The sequence below is a fragment of the Acromyrmex echinatior genome, chromosome 9 (genome assembly GCF_024713525.1).
Source record: "Acromyrmex echinatior isolate Ae372 chromosome 9, ASM2471352v2, whole genome shotgun sequence".
Taxonomy (NCBI): Eukaryota; Metazoa; Arthropoda; class Insecta; order Hymenoptera; family Formicidae; genus Acromyrmex; species Acromyrmex echinatior.
In genome coordinates, this window is record NC_141860.1 from 7,723,337 (window position 1) to 7,745,820 (window position 22,484).

The following is a 22,484-nucleotide window of genomic DNA, read 5'->3' on the forward strand; positions in this document are numbered from 1 at the left end:
TGTTCTCAAATATTAATATATCGGAAAACAATTAATATAATATACAATATGTTATTAATATAATAGTAACTTTAATTGGGGTGTAAAGATATATGTAAAAAAAAAAATCAGGTGTCTATTCCCAAGTTAATCGAACAAGTCTGGAAATTGACGCGTTTAGCGCAGACAACAATACGAGACAGTATAATACGCATCCGCGCGTATCGTTTCGCGAATGCAATATCGAACAAAAATCTGTGGTAAATTCAAGCTGAGCGAACGTTGTTCGATTGGGCGTATGCGCATAACCAGTTACGGCTAGATTTCACGAGTTTGCCTAAGCGTCCGAGATGGAATCGCGGCTGTTATCGCAGCGACGAGGTAAAAGTGGATCTAACAGCAGTTTGTAAAAAACGTATACAACGCACACGTGAACGCGGAATGTATTCAGGTGTAACAACGCTGAACACATCGTCGGAGTGACGACGGGGATGTTCCCCGAGCGCGCACATCTGGCCCACAAAAGATAACGATATCGGCCAACAATCCGATTGTGTTACCTGCCACTGCACGATACACTGCACACATCGAGCACATTCGGTACGTATGTAACCGCTATACCGCGAAATCGCGGAACCACGATAGTTTTGCGCTGTATTTGTGGCAATCATAGCATAAGTTACGATGCTTTCTTTCTCTATCTAATCTCAAATATTTTTGGTAATCTCAAATATTCTTTCGTTTTCCTTTCGAACTCTTCCAGGAAGTTTTGAAAAATTATTCGGAACAGACAGAGTTCGATGTACTGCATTAACGTTTTGTACAAAGAAAAAACACCAATTTTGCTGAATATCTAAAAATCTAGCTAGATACAGATCTGAAAATAATTTTATTGGACTATCAGAATAATTATGTATAAGGTTTCTCAAACATATTGAACAATGTTGCAAAAAAAATTTGACATTCTAACAATCTAAGCATTCTACATAATTATTTTTATGTGTGTGGGCTAACAAAATTATTTTGATCTGCATCCAATTAAATTTTCAGATATTTCAACAGAACTTATCTTTCCATGAAGAAATCATACGTGGATGTATAGAAATTTTCTAACTTTAACAAGGAGAGAAGCTCAAAGTGTTAAAATGCGAAAGAATTTTGTCTCATACATGTAAATATTTTTTCCGTTGTAATTATGATTTGTATTTAATTATCCTTTTGTAATAATAATATAATTTTCATTATAATCGCCGGATTGGCGTGGAGCGCGTTCAGCTCTGTATCCGGTTCGGCAGCTGTTTAGCATAAGGGCAAATTGCTTAAGAAAATAATGATTCTGCGCCGTCGTCTTTCGCCCCGTCTTTTATGACCCGCGCCTCCTTCCATCATTATCTAGAGATGCGGCAGGTGGCGATGACGTTCTCGCGCTCGGCTGTTCGGCTACCTGCCTCGAAAATGAGCGCGCGGTTTTACTCGCCGCGCAACGCCACGGGCGGCAGCATCATGTATGCGTGTAACACGCGTGTGCATGCTCGTCGCCGGGATCGCGAGTTGCACGTGTAACACGGGCGTTGGAGGAAGTTGACACGGAGGCTGCAGGGAACAGGAGATCCGCAATACAGAACAAGAAGCAACCGGCTATACTAATATTTAATTTGGACTCTCCAAAATATTCGTATAAAAATTTCGCAAGCACAGAACACTAACTCAGAAAACTAACTCAGATACTGTTCTATTATTTAAATGTGATCCTAATGACAGCTAATAAATTAAAAATCAGATCGGAATATTTTATTCTGATTTATCGTTTATTCGTTTGTTATATGACTTTAATTGTACCTGTGAACTGCTTTGAATTTGAGAGGTCTAATTAATCTGACCGAAGTAAAAACGTGCTCAAATCAAATTGATTATGAGTAATGAATATTGTTTCTTTAAAAAAAAAAAACGCAATAGAGCAAGAACAAACATTTTTTAAAAGACGATTCTCGCGCATTTTAAAAAGCGACGATTTTGGGATCTGTTTTCTGTTAGCTGAACTAGTGTATATTTTTGGAATTTAAAATGAGATAAGTATATGTTTGATATTTGATAAAAGCAAGAGAGTTCTAGTACAGGAATAAAAAAGATCTTCGATTAGATAATTACAGGGTATATGATAATACCATAGAAATAATGAGACCACTTGGGAAATAAATAAATTGAAAAAAATAAATAAATATATATGTAACATGTTTCTTACAGTCCGTACTAGATAACATCCTTGTCTATACAAGCAGGAGAGGAAAATCGATTTAAGCGTTAATCGATTTTGACGTCACCGGAGCTGCGAGAAATACTATTTATGACTTCCACTTGGCTTCCATTTGCAATTAGAGCATCTCTATGATAATGCGCGATTTGCGGATGGCAGTTTCGTTGCCTGCAAATGAAGCGAAAGAATGCCGACCGGGCGAGCGAGCAGGTGCTCGAAACACAACCTCGTGATACGGGCTCTCTCCTCTCATCTCTTTCAATCCTCTCTCACGCTACGAACGTTCTTTACGTTCCTTCTCGCAAACATGTCGTTCTCAAATGTATCTGCTCCATACATCTTAGACATATTGAGTTCACAAACAAGATAATAGAAGAAAATCGATATATTTGAACAGTTATGTTCTATTTGAAAGAATATATGTTGCATTCTTTAGAAAAAAGAAATAGAAAAAGGTATAGAAAAAAAATGATAAAAAATGTTATCCTTGACAAATGTAAAAAAAACATCGATAATCTTTTGCTGCGTAACGCACCTTTTAAATGAAATCTGAGAGATAAGATTGTTCGCATTTTCTGGCTAGCATTCTTCACTTTTTATTTATATTTAATATTTAATTTATATTTATATTATGTGTCCTACAAATAATGGAATCACTTAGACTCGCTCAGACATTTTTATACGTCTAATTACAAATATGAAACAAATATTCTAAATTTATGAATAATTAAAAAAACAGAAAATCAAGTGGCAATTACAATTTGCCAACTACTATTTACGAAAGATAAAGATCACGAGACGTTATTTTGCGGAAGCGTAGCAACAATAAGAACCGCAAGTTATGCGTGTACGCACCGCGAGGACTGATTATGCGTTTGCAGCGCAAGGACACGCGATCCGGCCCCACGCCTCTTATTTTCGTGAAGGCCCAAAAAGCCGAACTGTGGGTACGCACCTGCTAAGAAGCAGGCGCAGGTGCATTTATCCGTCTTCATAAGCATTACTTAATTTTCGACGGTTACACACATAGCGCGAGTATAGTAATTGGCTCAGTGCATACTTGCCTCGAAAAAAGGAATAAAAGGGCATTCGATTTAAACGGTTAATTCGACTTTATGTCATAGGCGTTCCGGTCGTTCTCGATTCATTTATAGTTCATATATTTTATTTAATTTGACGCGAAATGACTAAAACACTTAATATTGAAAATCGTAAAATGACGAGAGAATGTAATAGCCAACAATCATTACTGTTCCTGTTATAAAAGAAGAAGACGAAATACCTAGATCGTGCTTGCCTTGATGTTGTAGATGTTTTATTCTCTCTTTCTTTCCTTTTCTCTCTCTCTCTCTCTCTCTCTCTTTCTCTCCCTCTTTCTCTCTTTCTCGTTATAATTATTATTAATTACACTATTTTTAATTATAGCCATTAAGTATGTCAGATTATTAACATATTTCTTGATGTGTGTTATTTTTGCGTTAAATAATATTATTTCATTATGAAAAAACAAAGAGGAAAAATAATTTTATTGCCAAGGAATTAAAGGATTACCGTTTGTATCATGGATACAGTTTGATAAACGTAGTCTCCGCGAATTTTTTAATGTTTAGTACGCCCACAGTATATCGGCCAGATCAATTTCAACGGAAGTTTCATTACAAAGTTCCATTTCATTTTGAAACGGAACGAAGTTCAAGCACTTGTTTATGTACACATTTAGTGAGTCTCATAATGGCATATTTTGATTATATTTTGTCGCAAATGCAACAATTTTATTGCTTAAACAAACAATTTTTAATTGTGTGAAATTATCTTAGAGAAGAACACACACATAAAGAAATGTAGAGATGAATTTTTGAATCAATCAATAAGATCCCTGTAAATTCCAGAGATTTTTCATCCCAATTTTCATCCCTCTGCTTTCAAAATTATTATACATTCACAAATTTAATTTTGAGATAAGTTTTAAAGAATTTTATTATTCTCCATTATAAACTTTTATATTGTGCTTACACACGCGACATGTATATAAAGATATGTTCATTTTCATCGTATACCTTTGAAATAAAATCCGCAAGGCATCAAATATATTCTTTTATTTTTTGCCGATTAGCGTTTAAAAATTTGTCTCGAGACTTGTATTGTAACTTACAGAATAAAGTCCTTTTCAGGATTCAACTTAGGAATTCGACTTAATGCTGTTTTAGACGGCAGATTGACCAGCGCAAAACGACCATCGTGCTGAGAGAAATCGCGAAGAGGAGCTCTAAGGAGGAACCGAGAGAGCGAGAGACTTAGGTGCAACAGCGGCTATAAAGCAAGATTAATGAGGCGAAGTACGCTCTGGTAGGAAGCTGTCATGGTCCTGGCGCCAGCTGACCAGACGACTCGCACAACCAGCCACGGTATCGACCACACATACATCCATTACACCCACACATATACGCACACAAGCACGCGCGTAACATACATTTACGAACTATGATCCAAATCCTCTTCTCTCTTTATCCCCGTTGTCATGACAAACCCTCGTTTTGCGTTCTCCAAAAAATAGATCTCGTCAACGTAATCTAACAACAATTAATGATCCGATGTAACGACAAAAATATCAGAAAAATTAGAAGAAGATACGATGAAAGAGCGGAGAAGAAGTATAATAATGATGCAAGTGATTAATGTGAGTTTCCGATGCGTATTTAGATAAAAATGAAAGACTTGAAATAAAAATACTTTTACCGCGTAGTTCTACGATTTTTTTTTTCTTAAGGAATGTTAAGAGATGTTAAGAGCATTCGAGCAAGTCTATACATCAAAATGCCATATTACTTCTTTATCATAATAAGAAAATTATTAATTCATTACTTCGTGTGATTATTTACAACTGAGAATAATAATGGATGATTATTATGTCCAAATCATTTATTAAAATTATCACGCATAAATGAGAAGATTCATATAAAACCCTATTAATTAATTCATGTCTCCTCAATGATGTAAGTTCTTCCTATCCATTCGATAATTTTCTCAGGCAAAGGATTGATTGATCTCTTTATCGGCGACGATCGTGACATTAAAAAAAATGTGGGCAAAAAATAGGCTATCCTTGATTGTGGGCAAAAAATATGCGGTGGTCTGCGGTCTACGTGCGTGTGTGTTACGTATCTCGACATTACCTTCCGCATCTTCTTCCCAGGCTGCCATCGACAATCGGACAGACCATCTCGCGATGGTCGGCGTTGAGAGAGGAGTTCGGGACACCTGTCTCCGACGGTTATCCCACGTTAAGTACATAACCAGTTTCGCAACGCGAACTCGAAAGCCCGGCTATATCGATCCATTCACTGTACACGAACGCACGCATCGCACACGCGTAAGAATTGGATGCAGAGGACCGCTCGCTCGCACGCGTGCACGCATAAGATCGCACGCATGCACGGACGGATGCAGAGGTGGACGGCCGAATTAGGCGAGCGACTGCAAATGCGGGAAATTGGACTACGATAACGTACAGGGTGTCTCAGGATTGCGGTAGCTTTTATCGATAAAAGATTCCCCGATAATGGAGATTCATCACATATTTTATGTGTAAGTAATGATATTTTATGCGATTTATAAGTAAGTTAGTGGGATACTGAAAACTGCATAAGCATAGAGATACATTGCATTAAATTTAAAAACGCGTGTAAAATAATATAATGAGAATTACTTGTGTTACTTTAAAAATGAGAGTGTACCGGTTTGATAAATAAAATACTTTTTTTTAATTACGAGATGTGTTTGACCCTAAAATACATAGTAATCTATAAGTAAAATAATTCAAATCAAAATATAAATAGTAGTACAATGTTGTATATATATGTATATTAAATTAAATAAATAATTAATAACTAATAAAAAATATAATATTTCTATAAACATCATTTCCTCGAAAAAATTATAAAATATCTAAGAATTTCCGCGAATTATCGCGCTTTCTCTCAGCTGTGAACTTCTTAATCAATTTGGCGTCGATTTCTCTTTAGCGAAAGTTTAATTGGACGTCATCTTTTTCGCGCCTTCTTTATTTTCAGCATCAAGCGGCAATTAAACGGCACTTCTCAGCGTTTAAACTTCCGTTAAACTGAAGTCCATGGGAAATTGCACGAGAAAGACCATCGTTTATTTGCAAACTTAAAGTTTGGTTCGTTGAAAATTTTGAATTACTTATAAATTCGAAAAATAAATATATCTCGATACTTTTAGGAAAGAATTTTTTTTAAATATATTGATAACCTCGGAAATGTTGAAATTACTCACAGAATCGTAGCTCCATTTATGTTGTTTTTACTAGATAACAAATTCTAAATATTTTTATCTTGCAGTGACGAACATTTGCAAGAATATAATTAATTATATTTGATATAAACAAGAAAAAAAGAAAATTGACAGAATAATAATTGGAAAATAATAAAACAAAAATTGGAAAACAAAATAATGTAGTTTTTCAAAAGTTGCATATTTTCTGTATTAGAAAATTTAGAAAATTTAGAAAATAACATTTACATTAACATCAAAAACTTAACTAATCTAATTATAAATAAAAGAAATTAAAAATTTTGTGTTACAATTTACAAAAAAATCACGAAATTCTATTCTTGCTTTGATATCTAATTCCCTTTTAAGAAAATTTCTTCATTAATATATTTTGTGTATTATATATATATATATATATATATATACACACACACACACACACACACACACACACACACACACACACACACACACACACATACATATCTGGTATATTGTATTTCATTGTGCATTTAAATGCACATTAAATTGTAAGATATTTAATATTGAAGACCGCACAGTAATAGATTACATTTTCACTCTTCATGTACTTCAAATTATTCGGGAAGATTCATCACAGTGACGAGATGCGATTTCCGAGACACCCTGTACACGCTGTCGTATATTAGGTTCCGACCACTGCGGCCGGATGAATACAAACGCGAATACGAATGGCAAATGGCGGGTGACAAGGCATCGGCATCTGCGCTTAATTAATGCAACACCGGCCGCAACGATACGGTGAGGAGGAGCCCATGAGAATGCTGCGGAACGGTCGCTATGCCCAGACCCGGAGAGAGCAAATCGTGCCTCACAGAACGACGGAACGACGATGGTGCCCAAACCAGTCCAGGGTGTTCAATTATGCGCGCCATCGATCCACACTTCGTCTCCGAAACGACTTGCTCGATGAAAAAGAAAACATGTCCAGGAAACCGATTCCCTTTTTCCGCGTAAGCATCGATCGCGCCGATAGCGAGGTATCTGTGATCGGTCTTCGTGAAAGAATAATAATAAGAGTCAAGTGGAGATTCAGCAGTGGCCTTTTCAGAGTAAGCACTTCTCTGAGAGCTCAGAAGCTTCAATCTTCATTTACGAGATTTTATGTAACTTCTCTTGGAATCAATCAAATTAAATTTAACCTAATATACGAGTGATTGTTCTTCTAAATTATTTAAATCAAATATAAGTAAAATGCCTAATATGAGCCTCCGCAGTTGTTACATAAATAATATATTTATAAGGAGATAAGATACAATTCGCAAACAATTGGAATATATTAGGTGTTGGAATTAATTCGTAGCGTTTTACAAGTGATGGGAAGCACTTTCATTAATGTATTTTTTAATGTTCATGTGAAATAAATAACATTCTTTCATTAAAAAACGCTACGAATTAATTCCACCACCTAATATTTATCAACAAATTAAATAATTAATTAATTAATTGCAAATGAAATTTCGACTCCAGATTTGAATTCTCCTTTAGTCAAGTCCAATTTTTTTTTTACTCAAATCTAAAATCAATTTGCATTTTTTTAATTCGTTGATAAGCACATTCCAATTATTTACGTATTGTATCTTATTACCTTGTAAATATATATTTAAATATCATGATATATTTACACACCGACAACCGCAAAGGCTCACATAGATTTTTTACTTATATATTTGATTTATTTTTAAAGCCACAAAGTTATTTTTATTTTTATTCATTTAATTATTTCAATTAGTTTAATTTAATTAAAAACTTTTTAATCTCGAAAACAAGTCTGAAGAAACACCATTTTCTACAATCCTTCGATGCTGTTCTGAATATGATATCCAGTTTTCATTTTCCAATGTTTTTTTTTTGTTATAATTATTATAATATTAATAAAAATATCAAGGTACAACTATATTCCTTAAAGTCTAACATTTCGATTTAAAAAAACTTTTTGCAATATGTTTATTTTTATAAAAGTTATAAGTAATCAAATTGAGTTGGATATATGCTGTACCCAAGTGTATATTCCTGCAATGTGGCACCACAGGGTCAATAATTTATTCGAGAATGGATGTTTAAATGAAGATTTCTGTTCATGCTCATGTCAATTAGCTCATTCTCGTATATTTCTAGTGCATTAATTAGGAAGCTATTGCTAAAATCCTTATCATTCATAACTAAAAATTAAATATTCAAGTTTTGTTGGGAACTCATAGATCACATAAGAATTAAAAATTATATTATCAGCCACATTATTTCTTCTTATTACCATTAACGAAGAATTCTAAATTGTAAAACGTATCAAATTTGAATCTTCGACTTTATTTTTTCCTAATCTCTCTCTCTCTCTCTCTCTCTCTCTCTCTCTCTCTCTCTCTCTCTCTCTCTCTCTCTCTCTCTCTCAATCGACATGAAAATTAAAGTAAAATAATAATCACGTTTCTCATCTGTTCTTATCTGTTCTTAGCAAAATGTCTATTAACCAATTAACATTTAACGTCTAATTAATCGACGAAATTGCGGATCATTCTGCCAAAAATAAGACACGTTACTCCGAATAATAACGCGTCAATACACGAGCGTGTTAAACAGTCGGTGTTTTGGGATAGTTCCGATTTTTTCCCCCTCCCCTTCTCGTTTATCTCTCTTCTCGTATGGACACCCACGAGTGAACTCCGTCTGTGTCTCCGTGCGAAAGCAATCCTCTGTATGGGATGCGACAACGCGGCGCCAGACAGCCTCGCTCGCACACACAGAGCCATGTTCTCGCCGCTCGATTCCCGCTGCGACGACGCTACGAGGACCGAATGCGACCACGCTCGGTCCTCGACTTACGTAAGTCTCGACCATACCGCTGCGATACGACCACAACCGTGAGGTCGCGTGAAGGGATGCACTTGCAACTCCAGGGCGACTTTCCAAGAAAACAAGCCCTGGAAGAGTCATCACGTTGCGAGGAATGCGAGACGTTTTATCTTAGAAGATTCTTCTAATTTTTCTCAGAGTGTAAATAAAATAATTGGGATAAAAATGTGGATGTTAATATAATACATAATGATGTTACTCTTTCGTGATCCGTAACTTAAAAAAATTATATAGACTAAAATCAATCTAAAGTCGTTTCAACCAATGTTAAATCACTGTGAAGAGAATGAGACTTAATTATTATCTTAAAGAAGTTTCTTTTTTTCAAACATTAAAATAAATAATTTTACAATAATAAATTATTATTATAATATAATAATAAATAATTTTATAATAATAAATTTTATCTTGATATACCTATATAAAATTAATATAATTATATGAAATAAAATTAATGATTATCTTATATAGAATTAAATTGGACATTAATAATTCACTTGGGTATAGCATATATCCAACTCAATTCGATAACTTTTATAAAAATAAACATATTGCAAATTTTGTTAAATCGAAATGCTAAACTTTAAGAAACATAGTCGTATCAAGCTAATATCTTTATTAATATTATAAAAATTATAACAAAAAAAACATTGGAAAATGAAAACTGGATATATCATATCCAGAACGGCATCGAAGGATTGTAGAAAATCGTGTTTTCGAATTAAATATAAGATAATTTATAACAATTGTAACAAATTTCTCTGTTAATGAAATTAATCCAACGCAAAGAATTAAAATTATAATCTCTCTAACTAAAGTTTTAAGTAATTTATATATTGATCTTTGAAAAATTATTAATACAAATATATAAAAAGATGTTTCTGTAGTCATATGCAGAAAAGTAAGTTTTTGCAAAAGATTTGTGCTTGGTTGAAGATTTTTCTTTTTCTGATTAAAGTTTTCATCGAAGTCTTGTAAAACTTATTTGACGAACATGCTTTTGTGAGTTACAAGCGCGTATATATACGCGGAAGTTAGCCGAGTTTCCGCGTTAGTAGAAAACTACCTGTGTGCCACTTAGATAGAACGCATAGATGTGAGCGAGATCAACGAGCAGAGATGCTCATCAGCTCCCTTTCTTGCCCGGTCCTAAATAGGATAGGGAGTCAAGTAACTCGGCGCCTACCGGCAGCGCGGCGACGATAGTAAACCTACTCGTCTCTATTACAACTTGATATATGCGGCGTACACACGTGGTATTCGTATTCGTATTCGTGGTAATAGATAGCGGGTATCGCGAAGCGGCATCTCGAGCGAAAACTCGAGCTTCGTCGCTCGCAAGACAAAATGACGACGGTCGCAATTGTCGACTTTCTGCATTCGAGGAACGTGAAAATTTCGTCAAGCATGAAACGCGATTCGCGAAGAAAATCTTCACGGTAGCGAGTTTAAGAGACCGAGTTTAAGATGAGCGAAATCTAACCCTTGATCTCCGAGCAAATTTTACGAATCGTGAAAACTAGAAATGCTGCCGTCTCTAGCAAATACAGATTGAAACCTAATTTTGATAATTGGTTATCTCGATATAAAAATTTACGAAACAATCATTGATTGCTTAATTTTTGCATAATTATCTTATATGCGTACTATTTCTCAATGAAAAAAATTATTTGTGAATAAAGAAATAATACTTATTTATATATAATAGAGTATATATGGAATTATTCGACATGGAATGGATTTCGACCGGAATTATTTAATTATTTCATAGATTTTTCTTCAAGTTTTCTAGGAAAAATAAAATAATTTCGAATCCATTATCATAAGTTCCATAATACAAACTCTGAATGTTTGCTCCAAATTTTGTAAAGACACGACTTTCAGAATTAATTTGAAAAAATCGCTATATATTATTTTATGAATGTGTTAATAAAAAAGGAAATAAAGATAAGCGCGACATTATAATTTATCAATATAAAAAATATATGTACAAGTTCCCAGTAAATACACGCGATTATATGTATATTAATTTTTTTCATTCAAAATACATAAAAATTGTATACATACTTTCCATTTGTCGCACAGTCGAAAGATTTTATGTTATATCGATCCAATTTTGATGTATGTATGTACTATCGAAGAATATCGTAAAAATTGACCTTATATTATAAGTGCTTAGTGCTGCCATCTAGTGTAACGGCGATTATGCAAAGCTATGGATAAAATAGGTAATGCACTTACCGACAGAAGACATGCGGTAAGTTATCAACGGAAAACAAGCATGATGGCGAACGTTGGCGATTCTTCCCGACGATATGAATTTCCGTTCCTTTTCATGTTGCGTCGATTTTCCGATTATCTTTCGTCGTGTTCTTACTGCATCATCTTGTACATGAAATGAAATAGATGTATTAGACGATTAGACATAAAATATCGAATTTAGTCTTAAGAAGATACCTCTAAAAAAATTCGCGATTCTAGAATTTTTACATTCGTCAAGCAATACCGAATTCAATCGTGTTACACAAGTAATTTAACGAGACAATCGCAAGATATACTTCGAAACATTCGAAACAAGCACATATGTACAAAAAGAGTTGTTTTTAGACGGCAACAATCGCGGGAACCACATACAGGACAGCATTTAAGCAATATTGCAGCAACATTGCAAATATTGCAGCAATATTACTGCGAGCACATTCGAAACGTGACTGTATGATTCGCAACCTGTTTCGCAACTAATCTCCATTCAGAAGTTCACGCAATGTTGCGATTCTAGTAGAATATTGAAATGGTCGAAGCGACCGAAGTAAATTTAGCTGCGATAATTATTTAGCTTACGAAGCTTGAAATTATTTATATATAAATATTCATAGCCCATTCTTATTTCAAGACCACCTTATAAATAATGTCTTAAGATTCTAATAAAATATTTTTTATCAGTATTCACAGTAGGTTTGTATATTTAAAATCGCCTTAAGTACAATGTCTTTAAATATCATGAACCAATCTGGATATTATAATATATAGAATTATTCGAAATGATGGATTTCCGATCGGAATTATTCCAGATTTCCATTGTGTTTTCTAAAGAAAACGAAATAATTTCGGAATCCATTCCGACTTATTCCCATGATAGATGCCTAGAAAGTTATATTAGCATTTTAAGTTATATTGGCATCTTTATACTTAAGGTCTCAAAAGAAGAATGGACTAAACATATCAAACATAGTCTATTTAAGTGATTTTAGTTATCTTTGTTTTTTAGGAGCCTTCATTACTCCTTTTTTCTTATAAAATGTTAGTTATATATATGTAATACGTGATTTCAACAGTTAGAGCAGTATTCAGATCTTATATTCAAGACCGTCTTAGGAAGTTATCAACCAGAGGGCTGTATTAGCGTCTTAAGACATTATTTAAAATAGTCTTGAGATAAGAATGGACTATAGTTACTTTCCATTTACACGGATTCTCAGATAATTCTCACTTGTGACGTCATAACTCAGTTGAATGTGCGTTTCTTTTGCATTCTGACAAATAAGATTTAACTGAGATTTTTGCCTATAATCTACACAAGATCGAGACCGTGTGCTTTAGTCTCGTACTTACTTTAAAAGTGAGATTCGAATTTATGTTGTTATATGATAACTTTTTACCAAAGTAAGCAAATAATGACGTCATTAATCTGATGAAATATTCAGCTCACTTCAGACTCAGTTTCACCTGTGTGCAAATAGAAAGCAACTTATGAATATTACCCTTTAGAGTTGAAAAAAATGTTGATTCGAGGGAACTGAATAATATATTGTATCCAAATAAAATGAGAGAAAAAACAATATTTCAATGCATAATTTCAAAGGGTGCACTCTCTACTTAATGCTCGCGAACACCGTTATCATTCTTAATTGTTTAACATTTGATAAACAAGGATAAAATGATTCCACGAGCATTAATTGATAAATGGATATTAATATTGTTGTAAGCATTAATTAATAAATGGAATACAGCCTAAGGGCATCAACACAAGGATAATTGTAACTGACAATAGATTTGTTCGCGTTGCATGCTCCAACATGCTCTTACCTGCTCCTATTATACCATAGCTTCTACTCACTCCATCATTGGAACGTTTGAGTGAGTAGGAACTACGGTTGAAGGAAGTAGGAGCATGTTGGAGCATGCGACGCGAAAAAATCTCTAATGAGACGACGACTGTAATCCACTTCAATGGATCAGAAATCCATTTACGGGGACAACAAGAAGAATCTAATGAGTCGTTAAACGTGAGTCGTAATCATCGACATATAGACTGGACGGAGCATCGAAACCATCTTGACAGACCAAGAAAGAGATAAAACGAATGTTTGGGTAGTAGTGACCAATAGGACAATAGTAGAGAGTTCCATGCCCAAACATTTATCTTATTCTTTCTAGATCCATCAAGACAAAAAAATCAAAGACATTTTGCCGTATGCTTCGTTCAGTACTATATATCGATGGTCATAGGTCAACGCACAATGTTTTGATTAACCTCTATCTACGACTTAACGTTTTACGACTCAGTTACGGCCATTTTTGTTGCTTAGATCCTAAGACCCTTAAGTTGCACTAATGTCACTTTGACTTTAAGCGAGACTTAAAACTCTGTCTCGTTTTAAAGCCAAAAAAAAGACAGAAAGAATTTTAAACCTCGCTTAAAAGTAACGTTAGTGCAATCAGGTCTAATTGGATTTAGAATGCAGTTTCAAATAATTCCAAAAAAAACTCACCAAGATACAAGCATACTAAAATAGATACATATACAGGATAATCTCCATGGCCTTACAACTTAAAATGGCCCATATAAGTAATTCAGAAATTTCTCGTTTAGCCAACAAGAAAAGAAGTTTAAGATCCCGATTCGCGCGTTCAGATCAGTTCAGATTCTCGGCTGCTCGGCTCGCGAGGCGCGAAGACGGAAGAGGCGCGAATGGGCGCGAATCGAATTCGTCATTTCGACGACGAACAGCGCCGACTCTCGTGCGACGACCACGTACGCCGGAAACGATGCGCGCGCAGCCGGCCAACCAACCGATCTCCACATCACACGGACATGGTCGGAGGGGCGCCCGGCGCGATCGGGTGGTGTCTGGTTCCCCCACCACTCGCCTCGATTCGCCTCGCCATTGCTCCGCGCGCCTCGCGCCCTCGCGCCCTCGCGCCGCTCCGCTCCGCTCTGTGCGCATCGTGCCGTGCCACTTGCGTGCGCGCACGTGTGTACGTCGGTGTGTGTGCATGGGTAGATTTTTTCGGTTTTTGAAAGACAGTGCACCACGATGGTGATCTCGCAGGAGGTGCTCTCGAGGGCGGAGGAGATCGCCGATCAGGTGAATCTTGCGGCACGGTTGCGTTCCTTAACCGCTTGGTTGTCAGATGACTCGCGGATCCCGAAATCCGTGGGGCCCCACGCGTGAAAGAATGAACGAAAGGAAATTCAGATCCTGTGGGAGAGCGAATCGCACGGTGCGGGCGGCCCGCTCTTACCAACGTCATCATTCTTTGGCGCGCGTATTTTTCCATATTTTCGCACAAGCGTCTCGCTCCTTGTCGCGTTTCTACGGCCGCAATTAAAACGATTGTACGGCCGAGGTTATGAATTCCACAGGTGAATTTTCCTCGATACAGATACGCAAGTCGCCGACGATCAAGCTGTGATGATTTTTTTCTCTTTCTCAGAGGTTACCCTATAGATACAGTCATTTGATACAAACAGATTTTTTCAAATGGATATCAATATTTTTTATAGCTGCATATATGTACAAGGATGACTTTGATTTTTTGCTGATACGTCCGTACTTATCATCTGTTATTTTTAAATTTGCTTTATATGAATATGAATAGATAATTGAATAAGTTCTTATTTATAAAAATATTACAAGTCTGTAAGTAAATGAAAATGTTACGTTTTCATTTATGTGTTTAATCTCATCGATCGATTTTTATTTAATATTGTTTATTTAATATTGTTATGTTTTACTTAAATGATGTTTATATGTGACTTTAGTGAACATGTGGATCTTATTGCCTACACTTTCACAGACCTACTTTTCATACTTGTGCACAATAATGCGGCATTATTTTCTGATCAGCAAGTTTCAAATATGTATGAGAAAGATAATCTGTATCAAATAATAAGATAAAATTTGTTAAAACAAAACATTCATACAGCACAGATATCTAAAGATTGTTCTAAGTATGTCCTGTAGACATCCTCTAGATAAAGTATACTATGTGGGCAAATTTTAAAAGATAATTTTTTTAAAATTCTTAAAAATTATATTTTTACAAATTGTGAAGAGAATCTGTAGTTCATAAAAATATAACTTTTAAGAACTGCTATGCTATAAGCTTCCGAAATCTTACAAATTATATCTGTTAAACGAATATAAGTCATAATTTTTTTGTTCAATTAAAATTAATAGATATAATTAAAACAGATATTAAGGTATTTATTTATTGTAACAGGTAATCCGCAATGGCAAGCACGTGCTTCCAACATTGGCACGATTATGCCTCATCGCTACATTCCTAGAAGATGGTTTACGAATGTGGTTCCAATGGAGCGAACAGCGAGAATATATGGATGCTTCCTGGGGCTGTGGAAAATTCTTGGCTACCGTCTTTGTCTTTGTAAATCTTGTTGGACAACTCGGTGGATGTGTCATGGTGATTGGCAGATTGCGAGTCAGCATAGCCTGTGGAGTTTTATTCTTCATCGTTATTCTACAAACTATCGCTTATAGTATTCTATGGGACATGCAATTCTTATTCAGGAATTTGGCGCTAATAGGAGCGCTCTTACTAGTATTGGCCGAATCTCGCGTTGAAGGCAGATCGCTGTTTGCCGGCGTCCCTAGTCTCGGCGACAACAAACCTAAGAATTTACTGCAATTAGCCGGTCGAATACTGTTGGCGTTCATGTTCATTACGCTGATTCGCTTCGAAATATCCTTTATGCAGATCCTCCAAGATATTGTTGGTAGCATTCTGATGGTGCTGGTAACAATCGGCTACAAGACTAAGCTGAGCGCATTACTACTTGTTGCTCTATTAACTGCGTTAAACTTTTACCACAATGCGTGGTGGTCCATTCCCGATTACAAACCTCTCAGGGATTTCCTTAAATATGACTTCTTCCAGGTAAGTTCTCTGAGTTTATTAATTACATAAATATTGAATATTTTTATCATGTTAAAATTTATTACAACGAAAAGATTTATTTCTTGATGTTTTATTTCTGCAAAGTAACTTTATAATGTAAAGTGAAAGAAAAACTATAAGTTAAATTAAAAGAATTATTTTTGTATCAGGAAAAAATTAAGTAAAGGAAGAACTAATTTTAATTATTTTGAATCTAAAGATTTTAATTGGTGTTTAATTTTGAAATTATTACAATTTTTGTGTGATTCATTATACCTATTGCTTAGTTTAATATATAATTCCAATATTTAATCTTATCCTCTATGTAAATATTCTGACATTCATTTCTTATTTTATTTTATTACAGACATTATCAGTTATCGGTGGCCTTCTGATGATAGTCTCTCTAGGTCCAGGCGGTGTATCGATGGATGAACATAAGAAAGAATGGTAGAAATAATTCCACTTATGGATATGGAAGATGCATGCGTCATTTGGGTTGTTGTCATGAAAGTTAAAGTGAATTATCGTGTCTCCCGTTTTGTCCTTATATGCGCTCAAAAAAAATCATAAACGAGTCGAAACAAGGAACTCATGCATGGATATCATCGGTCTAGAAGCGATCATATTTTATGTTAACTAATCAAATTTTATATTTTAACATTGCGGCAAAATATTCGAAAGATTTCGAGATCAGTAAAACTATATAATATTTTAGAATATAAAGTTAGTATGAAAGAAATAACAAGAAAAAACGTGTATAAAGTGCAGCTCATAAAAGTTTAAATATTCGCATAAATTTTATTGAATGATCATGTAAAAAAATTAAAATATGAAATAACAATTGTGTTATTCTTTTATATGTTTTAGGATATTTGTACACGTATTAATCAATTGCAAAAGCTTTATAAATTATTTTTAATTTTATATGCCAATGTATTGTTTTTATTTCGTAGATCATTAATACAATAATAAGATGAATTTTGATGAATTGAAGATTTGTTTTTGGCATATAAATAATTTATAAAGTTTTTGCTTGGTATATGTGTACAAGTATCCTGAAATATATAAAAGTAACTAACAATTGTTGTTTTATAGTCTTCTAATTTTTACATGATAATTCAATGAAATTTATATGATTATCTGAACTTTTATGAGCGGTAATGTATACACACATACACATATAATACACACACAAATACACACGTGAAAATATTTAAGACGGTTGACATTGTATATACGACGCTGCGTCTAATGTGGATAATATTTTTTTCCATATATTTTTGATTTACCTAACTTTAATCGCAAGCTGAACCGATTATTTCAAAACTTGTATTTTAATATCGGATATATGCTTCCACATTCTATCTAAGATTTAAGAATTTCCGGGAAAAAGAGATCCGTCGATCCTAGTTTTACTGTAACCTTTTTTTTTAACTTAATTGACTGTAAATAAGTGTTCCAGATTTGTCTTAATTGTGAAATATAAGAGAAAGAGCGGGTTGTTAATGAGAAATCAGCAGGTTAAGGGTTATTATAGTTAGTTCCAATAATATGTCATGCGAAAATAAACCGATCTTAAAATAGCGTGCGTACGAACCTCTCTTTACATCAGCAAAACGAGAAAGAGAGAGAGAAGAAAGAGGAGGAAGGCGGACGCAATCCTGCAAAGTTACTAGGGGAAGTGCAACGCCTTTTCGACATCTTCTCGAGGCTAACCGGCGAGAGAGTAAAGCTCGAAGAAGTCTGAAAAGATGAGAATCAAGAATCAAGGGTGTAAGCGAGTACCTGTGAATAAAGGTACCACTATTTTATACGGGAAACCATTTGCCTATGTTGTAAGATCAGTGGTGCGCGATGAAAGATGCGACCATTGCCTACGAAGGTAAAAAATGTTTTATCAGATATATATATACATATATATATATATCTACATAAAAAGATAATCTTGATAGAATCGTCTTGTCCTATTGTTCCTTCAATCCCAGCCTTATTTACGTTTTATTGTTATAATTGATTGTTGAACTTTATTATCTTTATGACGTTGCTAATTTATCGGGATCAATTCGTAAAATTATTATATTTGTACAATATTTTATACATATATATAAAATTTAATAATTTTTTACTAATAACAATTGGCATATCTCTCGTAATTTATTGAATATTGTTATCGAAATGTTAAAAAAGACGATTGTCTCTTTATTACATATTGTGAACACTTCTGTAATTTTTATACAGAATTATATAATGTACATTAAATGGCAAATTATTTCAATCTGAATTTTACATATATATATATATATATATATATATATATATATATATATGCGCACATATTTTATATTAATCTATTTACAAACCTCACTGATGTTGCAAAAGTTTAGCATTAAATATAAGATAAAAGCTTAAAACAGTAAATGCTTTTTATCAGCCCATAATTTTTAATGAATTATATTAATAGTTTATTAAAAATTTAGACTCATTTTTCATCATATATACTTTTTATATTTCATTTTTCTATGTTTGTCAATTTTCTATATTTGCAATGTTCGGAAATATAATTTTATTTCGCAATATTTGAAAATATAATTTTTATTTATGTCAAAACTAATTTATAAAATATATAGATGGAATTTAAACAATCAAACATAAATTTTTTTTTTTCCAAAATAAGAGTATACAACGTGCATCAAAATTTTCGGAAACGAAGAAGAGAGAAAAAAATTATCAGATCTTCTCATAATATTTTATATTTTTGAAATAATTTTAATCTTCATTATTGCTTGTAACAATATTTAGATAATGTATGCCTGACTTTTAAGTATTCATTCGAAATATTTGAATTAATTTTTAAAATGATGAATATTTGAACATAAAATCCTTTGATTGTAATTCCTTATTATTTAAATCAATTTATTAAATGATGAATATTTTGTCATAAAGTTATTCATTATAAATATATTACTTAAGAGATGACGTGAGAAATAAAAGTTATAGGTAATGTAAAAATAGAAAGTATATATATATATATTTTTTTTAATAATGTAAAAAAATGCACTTCTAGAAATTTATTTCTACAAATTTTTAATTTAACAGCTGTTTTCAGTAATTCACATATACACATATATATGTATGTATATATTTATATGTATAACAGCTGTTACATTACAAATTTGTAGAAATAAATTTCTAGAAGTGTGCATTTCTATTTTTATATTATCTAAACATAAAAATATCCTGTTATAATTTAAATTCGAATTATATAAGACGCTACAAATATATTGAAGGAAAATGTAACAAGTTAGAAGTTTGAGGTTATGAACAATACCGGTGTTTATATCGTCGAACAAAAACAAGATTAGGTTAGATCACGCTTTAAAATCTTCATATATTCAGAATAGAAAGACCAAATATTTCATAAATGTAATTTATGTCTGCGTTTTCGAAATGAATTCTGACATAATAAAAAAGGGAACGACAATCTTTACTGGTAGACCATTTGTCTTTACTCTTAACTCGAAACATAGGACTACTCGATGTGACAATTGTTTGAAGAGGTATAAATAAACCATATACTAAATATTTAAAACAGCATAAAAATATAAAATTGCAATATTATATCCGATTCGGTTTTCCGTTACATTATTTTAATTTAAATATTTTGGATTGAATTAGTTTTGTATATCCTTTGGTGAAAATTTTTTTTAGAATTCTTTAAATAATTTTTCAGAATTCTCTCTTTAGAACATCTATATAATTTTATACCATTTAAAATATTTTTATACAAATTGGAACACACTTCAGAAGTAATTAGAATCAAGAAAGACTGTCTTTTCTTGACTTCTTCATATAAATATTTGAAATATTTTAAGATTACTAAGATTTCTCATTTTATAATTTCTAGAGAAAATTTATAAAATCTGAACAAGTTTGATATTTTTCATAAGATGCAACATTCTTAAAAATATGAAAATTTTTTTTCACCAAAAGATAAAGCAAATTATTGTACACATAAATGCATTTGGTACACATTATATATTGCTTTGCTATCATGTGATTTATTATTGCAGTGGGAAATTGTTAAAGTGTTCGAATTGTCAGTACGTGTATTATTGTGATCGCAATTGTCAGAAAGAATCATGGCCAATACACAAGGCAGAATGTACATGTTTGAAAAAGGTGTCACCGAAAGTGTTGCCAGATGCGGCTCGACTTATGGCACGTATCATTCTCAAACTCAATCAAGGTGGAGCCGAGGAAGTGGGCTATTACACTGAAAAAAACTTTAGAAGATTCAAGGACCTAATGTCTCGTAAATATTTTTCTCTCTTTTTAAAAAGAAGATATTTTAAGAAAAAAATCTATAAATATATATAATCCATTTGTACCTCTGAATTGTAGATTATTCAGATATAAAAGTGGATGTTAAACGAATGGAACATTTCACCATGTTATGTGGAGTTTTATCCCAGTTTCTCGATGAGACATTTATGCCTAATATCGCAGAGCTGATGGGTATTTATGGCAGGATATGTACTAACTCTTTCAACATACTGGATATCAATATGAATACCATTGGAGTTGGCATTTATCTGGGAGCATCTGTGATAGATCATAGTTGTAAACCTAATGTGATTGTTGTTTTTGAAGGAACTACCATTATTGTTAGAACATTAACAGACCTTCCTTCTTTAGATTGGTCGCAGGCAAGTATTGATAAAGATGTAAACTCCAATAATTGAAAAACATTTAATTTTCTTATTCTATAGCTCTCAAATGATTGAGAGCTATAAATGTTTGATGCAATTGATTTTACTGATAACTCTCAATCATTAAAAACAATACTAATAGATATATTTATACTAATAGATATATTTTACATTTCGGTATTTGTGTAATTTTATTTTGCACAGATAAGAATATCCTACGTGGATTTACTTAATTCTAATAAGGATAGACGCGAAGAATTGCACAGTTCGTACTACTTTTGGTGTGATTGCGAAAGATGTAAGAAAGAGGAACCAATGGTCGAAGCGGCTGCGTGTCCAAACTTATTATGCGACTCGCCGTGTTCGATTGAAGCTGACGAATGCGAGAAGTGTAACACGGAAATATCTGTAGAGTTTAAAGAGACATTTCGGGAAGTCGTCGATTTTACTATTCACCACTTGGAAAAAATGAAAACTATGGCTTGTATCCTTTTGATATTTACATGAAGAAACTTATTTTTTTTTTTTTTATTTAATAGGATATATGGAATAAACAATGCATTTATTTTATACAACGATACAATTTTTCCTTAATATTTTTTCTTATTAATAACAATAGATCTTGATGTTAGTAAGATATGTTTGAAGAAGCAGAAGGGTATAATGCATAAATTTAATATACAACATGTCCGTACTCTAGAAATGGCTCATATCGCGGCTATGAATCTGAAGTGTTGGGAAGATGCGGAGTTTTATGGCAAGGAACTTGTGCCAGGATATTTGTGAGTGATCATTTAATCTGTACAGATAATATTATAAGATAATTTATAATACATATATTTTTATTATTTTTTTTATTTTAAATGAATAATTCTAGTTAAGGATGTCATTGCTCGCTTTTCAGATTGTATTACGGGGAAATACACCCTTTGACAGGACTGCTGTATCTCACGGTAGGAAAGATACAGTTGCACTTGGAAAAACCGAAAGAAGCGTTCCAAGCACTAACTAAAGCGAACACGGTGCTAACGATAACGCATGGTGATAAACACTCCATAGTGGAAGAAGAATTGAGACCTTTGCTCTATCAAGCTGATATGGAATCGAATAGCGCGTAACGATCTTAAATTTTTGTAATTTTTATAGTAATAAATTATTGTTTAAACATGACGTGT

At 33.3% G+C, this 22,484-nt stretch overlaps 2 protein-coding genes and 1 long non-coding RNA gene across 3 annotated transcripts; 2 read left to right on the forward strand and 1 right to left on the reverse strand.

Moving 5' to 3' along the window:
- Positions 1-8,935: 8,935 nt before the first annotated feature.
- On the reverse strand, positions 8,936-14,515 carry LOC147908551 (uncharacterized). Its single transcript, XR_015546131.1, has 2 exons — positions 14,188-14,515; positions 8,936-11,800 (listed from the first exon to the last, which is right to left on the reverse strand). It is a non-coding gene; the product is annotated as an uncharacterized LOC147908551 (long non-coding RNA).
- A 77-nt stretch (positions 14,516-14,592) lies between these two features.
- Surf4 (Surfeit locus protein 4) lies at positions 14,593-18,183 on the forward strand. Its single transcript, XM_011058097.2, has 3 exons — positions 14,593-14,784; positions 15,923-16,597; positions 16,965-18,183. Exons 1-3 carry the CDS (start codon positions 14,734-14,736, stop codon positions 17,049-17,051), a joined length of 813 nt encoding a protein of 270 aa, XP_011056399.1. The 5' UTR covers positions 14,593-14,733; the 3' UTR covers positions 17,052-18,183.
- A 777-nt stretch (positions 18,184-18,960) lies between these two features.
- Smyd3 (SET and MYND domain containing, class 3) lies at positions 18,961-22,479 on the forward strand. Its single transcript, XM_011058099.2, has 6 exons — positions 18,961-20,157; positions 20,671-20,912; positions 21,002-21,306; positions 21,514-21,793; positions 21,929-22,091; positions 22,214-22,479. Exons 1-6 carry the CDS (start codon positions 20,048-20,050, stop codon positions 22,425-22,427), a joined length of 1,314 nt encoding a protein of 437 aa, XP_011056401.2. The 5' UTR covers positions 18,961-20,047; the 3' UTR covers positions 22,428-22,479.
- Positions 22,480-22,484: the final 5 nt, after the last annotated feature.

What these genes read in the sequence shown, in the direction of transcription:
- Surf4 (XM_011058097.2), top strand. Translation starts at nt 14,734, where the DNA reads ATGGTGATCTCGCAGGAGGTGCTCTCGAGGGCGGAGGAGATCGCCGAT. An exon ending in CGGAGGAGATCGCCGATCAG is followed by an intron (nt 14,785 to 15,922) that starts GTGAATCTTGCG and finishes TTATTGTAACAG; the next exon opens with GTAATCCGCAATGGCAAGCA. An exon ending in TTAAATATGACTTCTTCCAG is followed by an intron (nt 16,598 to 16,964) that starts GTAAGTTCTCTG and finishes ATTTTATTACAG; the next exon opens with ACATTATCAGTTATCGGTGG.
- Smyd3 (XM_011058099.2), top strand. Translation starts at nt 20,048, where the DNA reads ATGAATTCTGACATAATAAAAAAGGGAACGACAATCTTTACTGGTAGA. An exon ending in ATTCAAGGACCTAATGTCTC is followed by an intron (nt 20,913 to 21,001) that starts GTAAATATTTTT and finishes TCTGAATTGTAG; the next exon opens with ATTATTCAGATATAAAAGTG. An exon ending in CTTCTTTAGATTGGTCGCAG is followed by an intron (nt 21,307 to 21,513) that starts GCAAGTATTGAT and finishes TATTTTGCACAG; the next exon opens with ATAAGAATATCCTACGTGGA.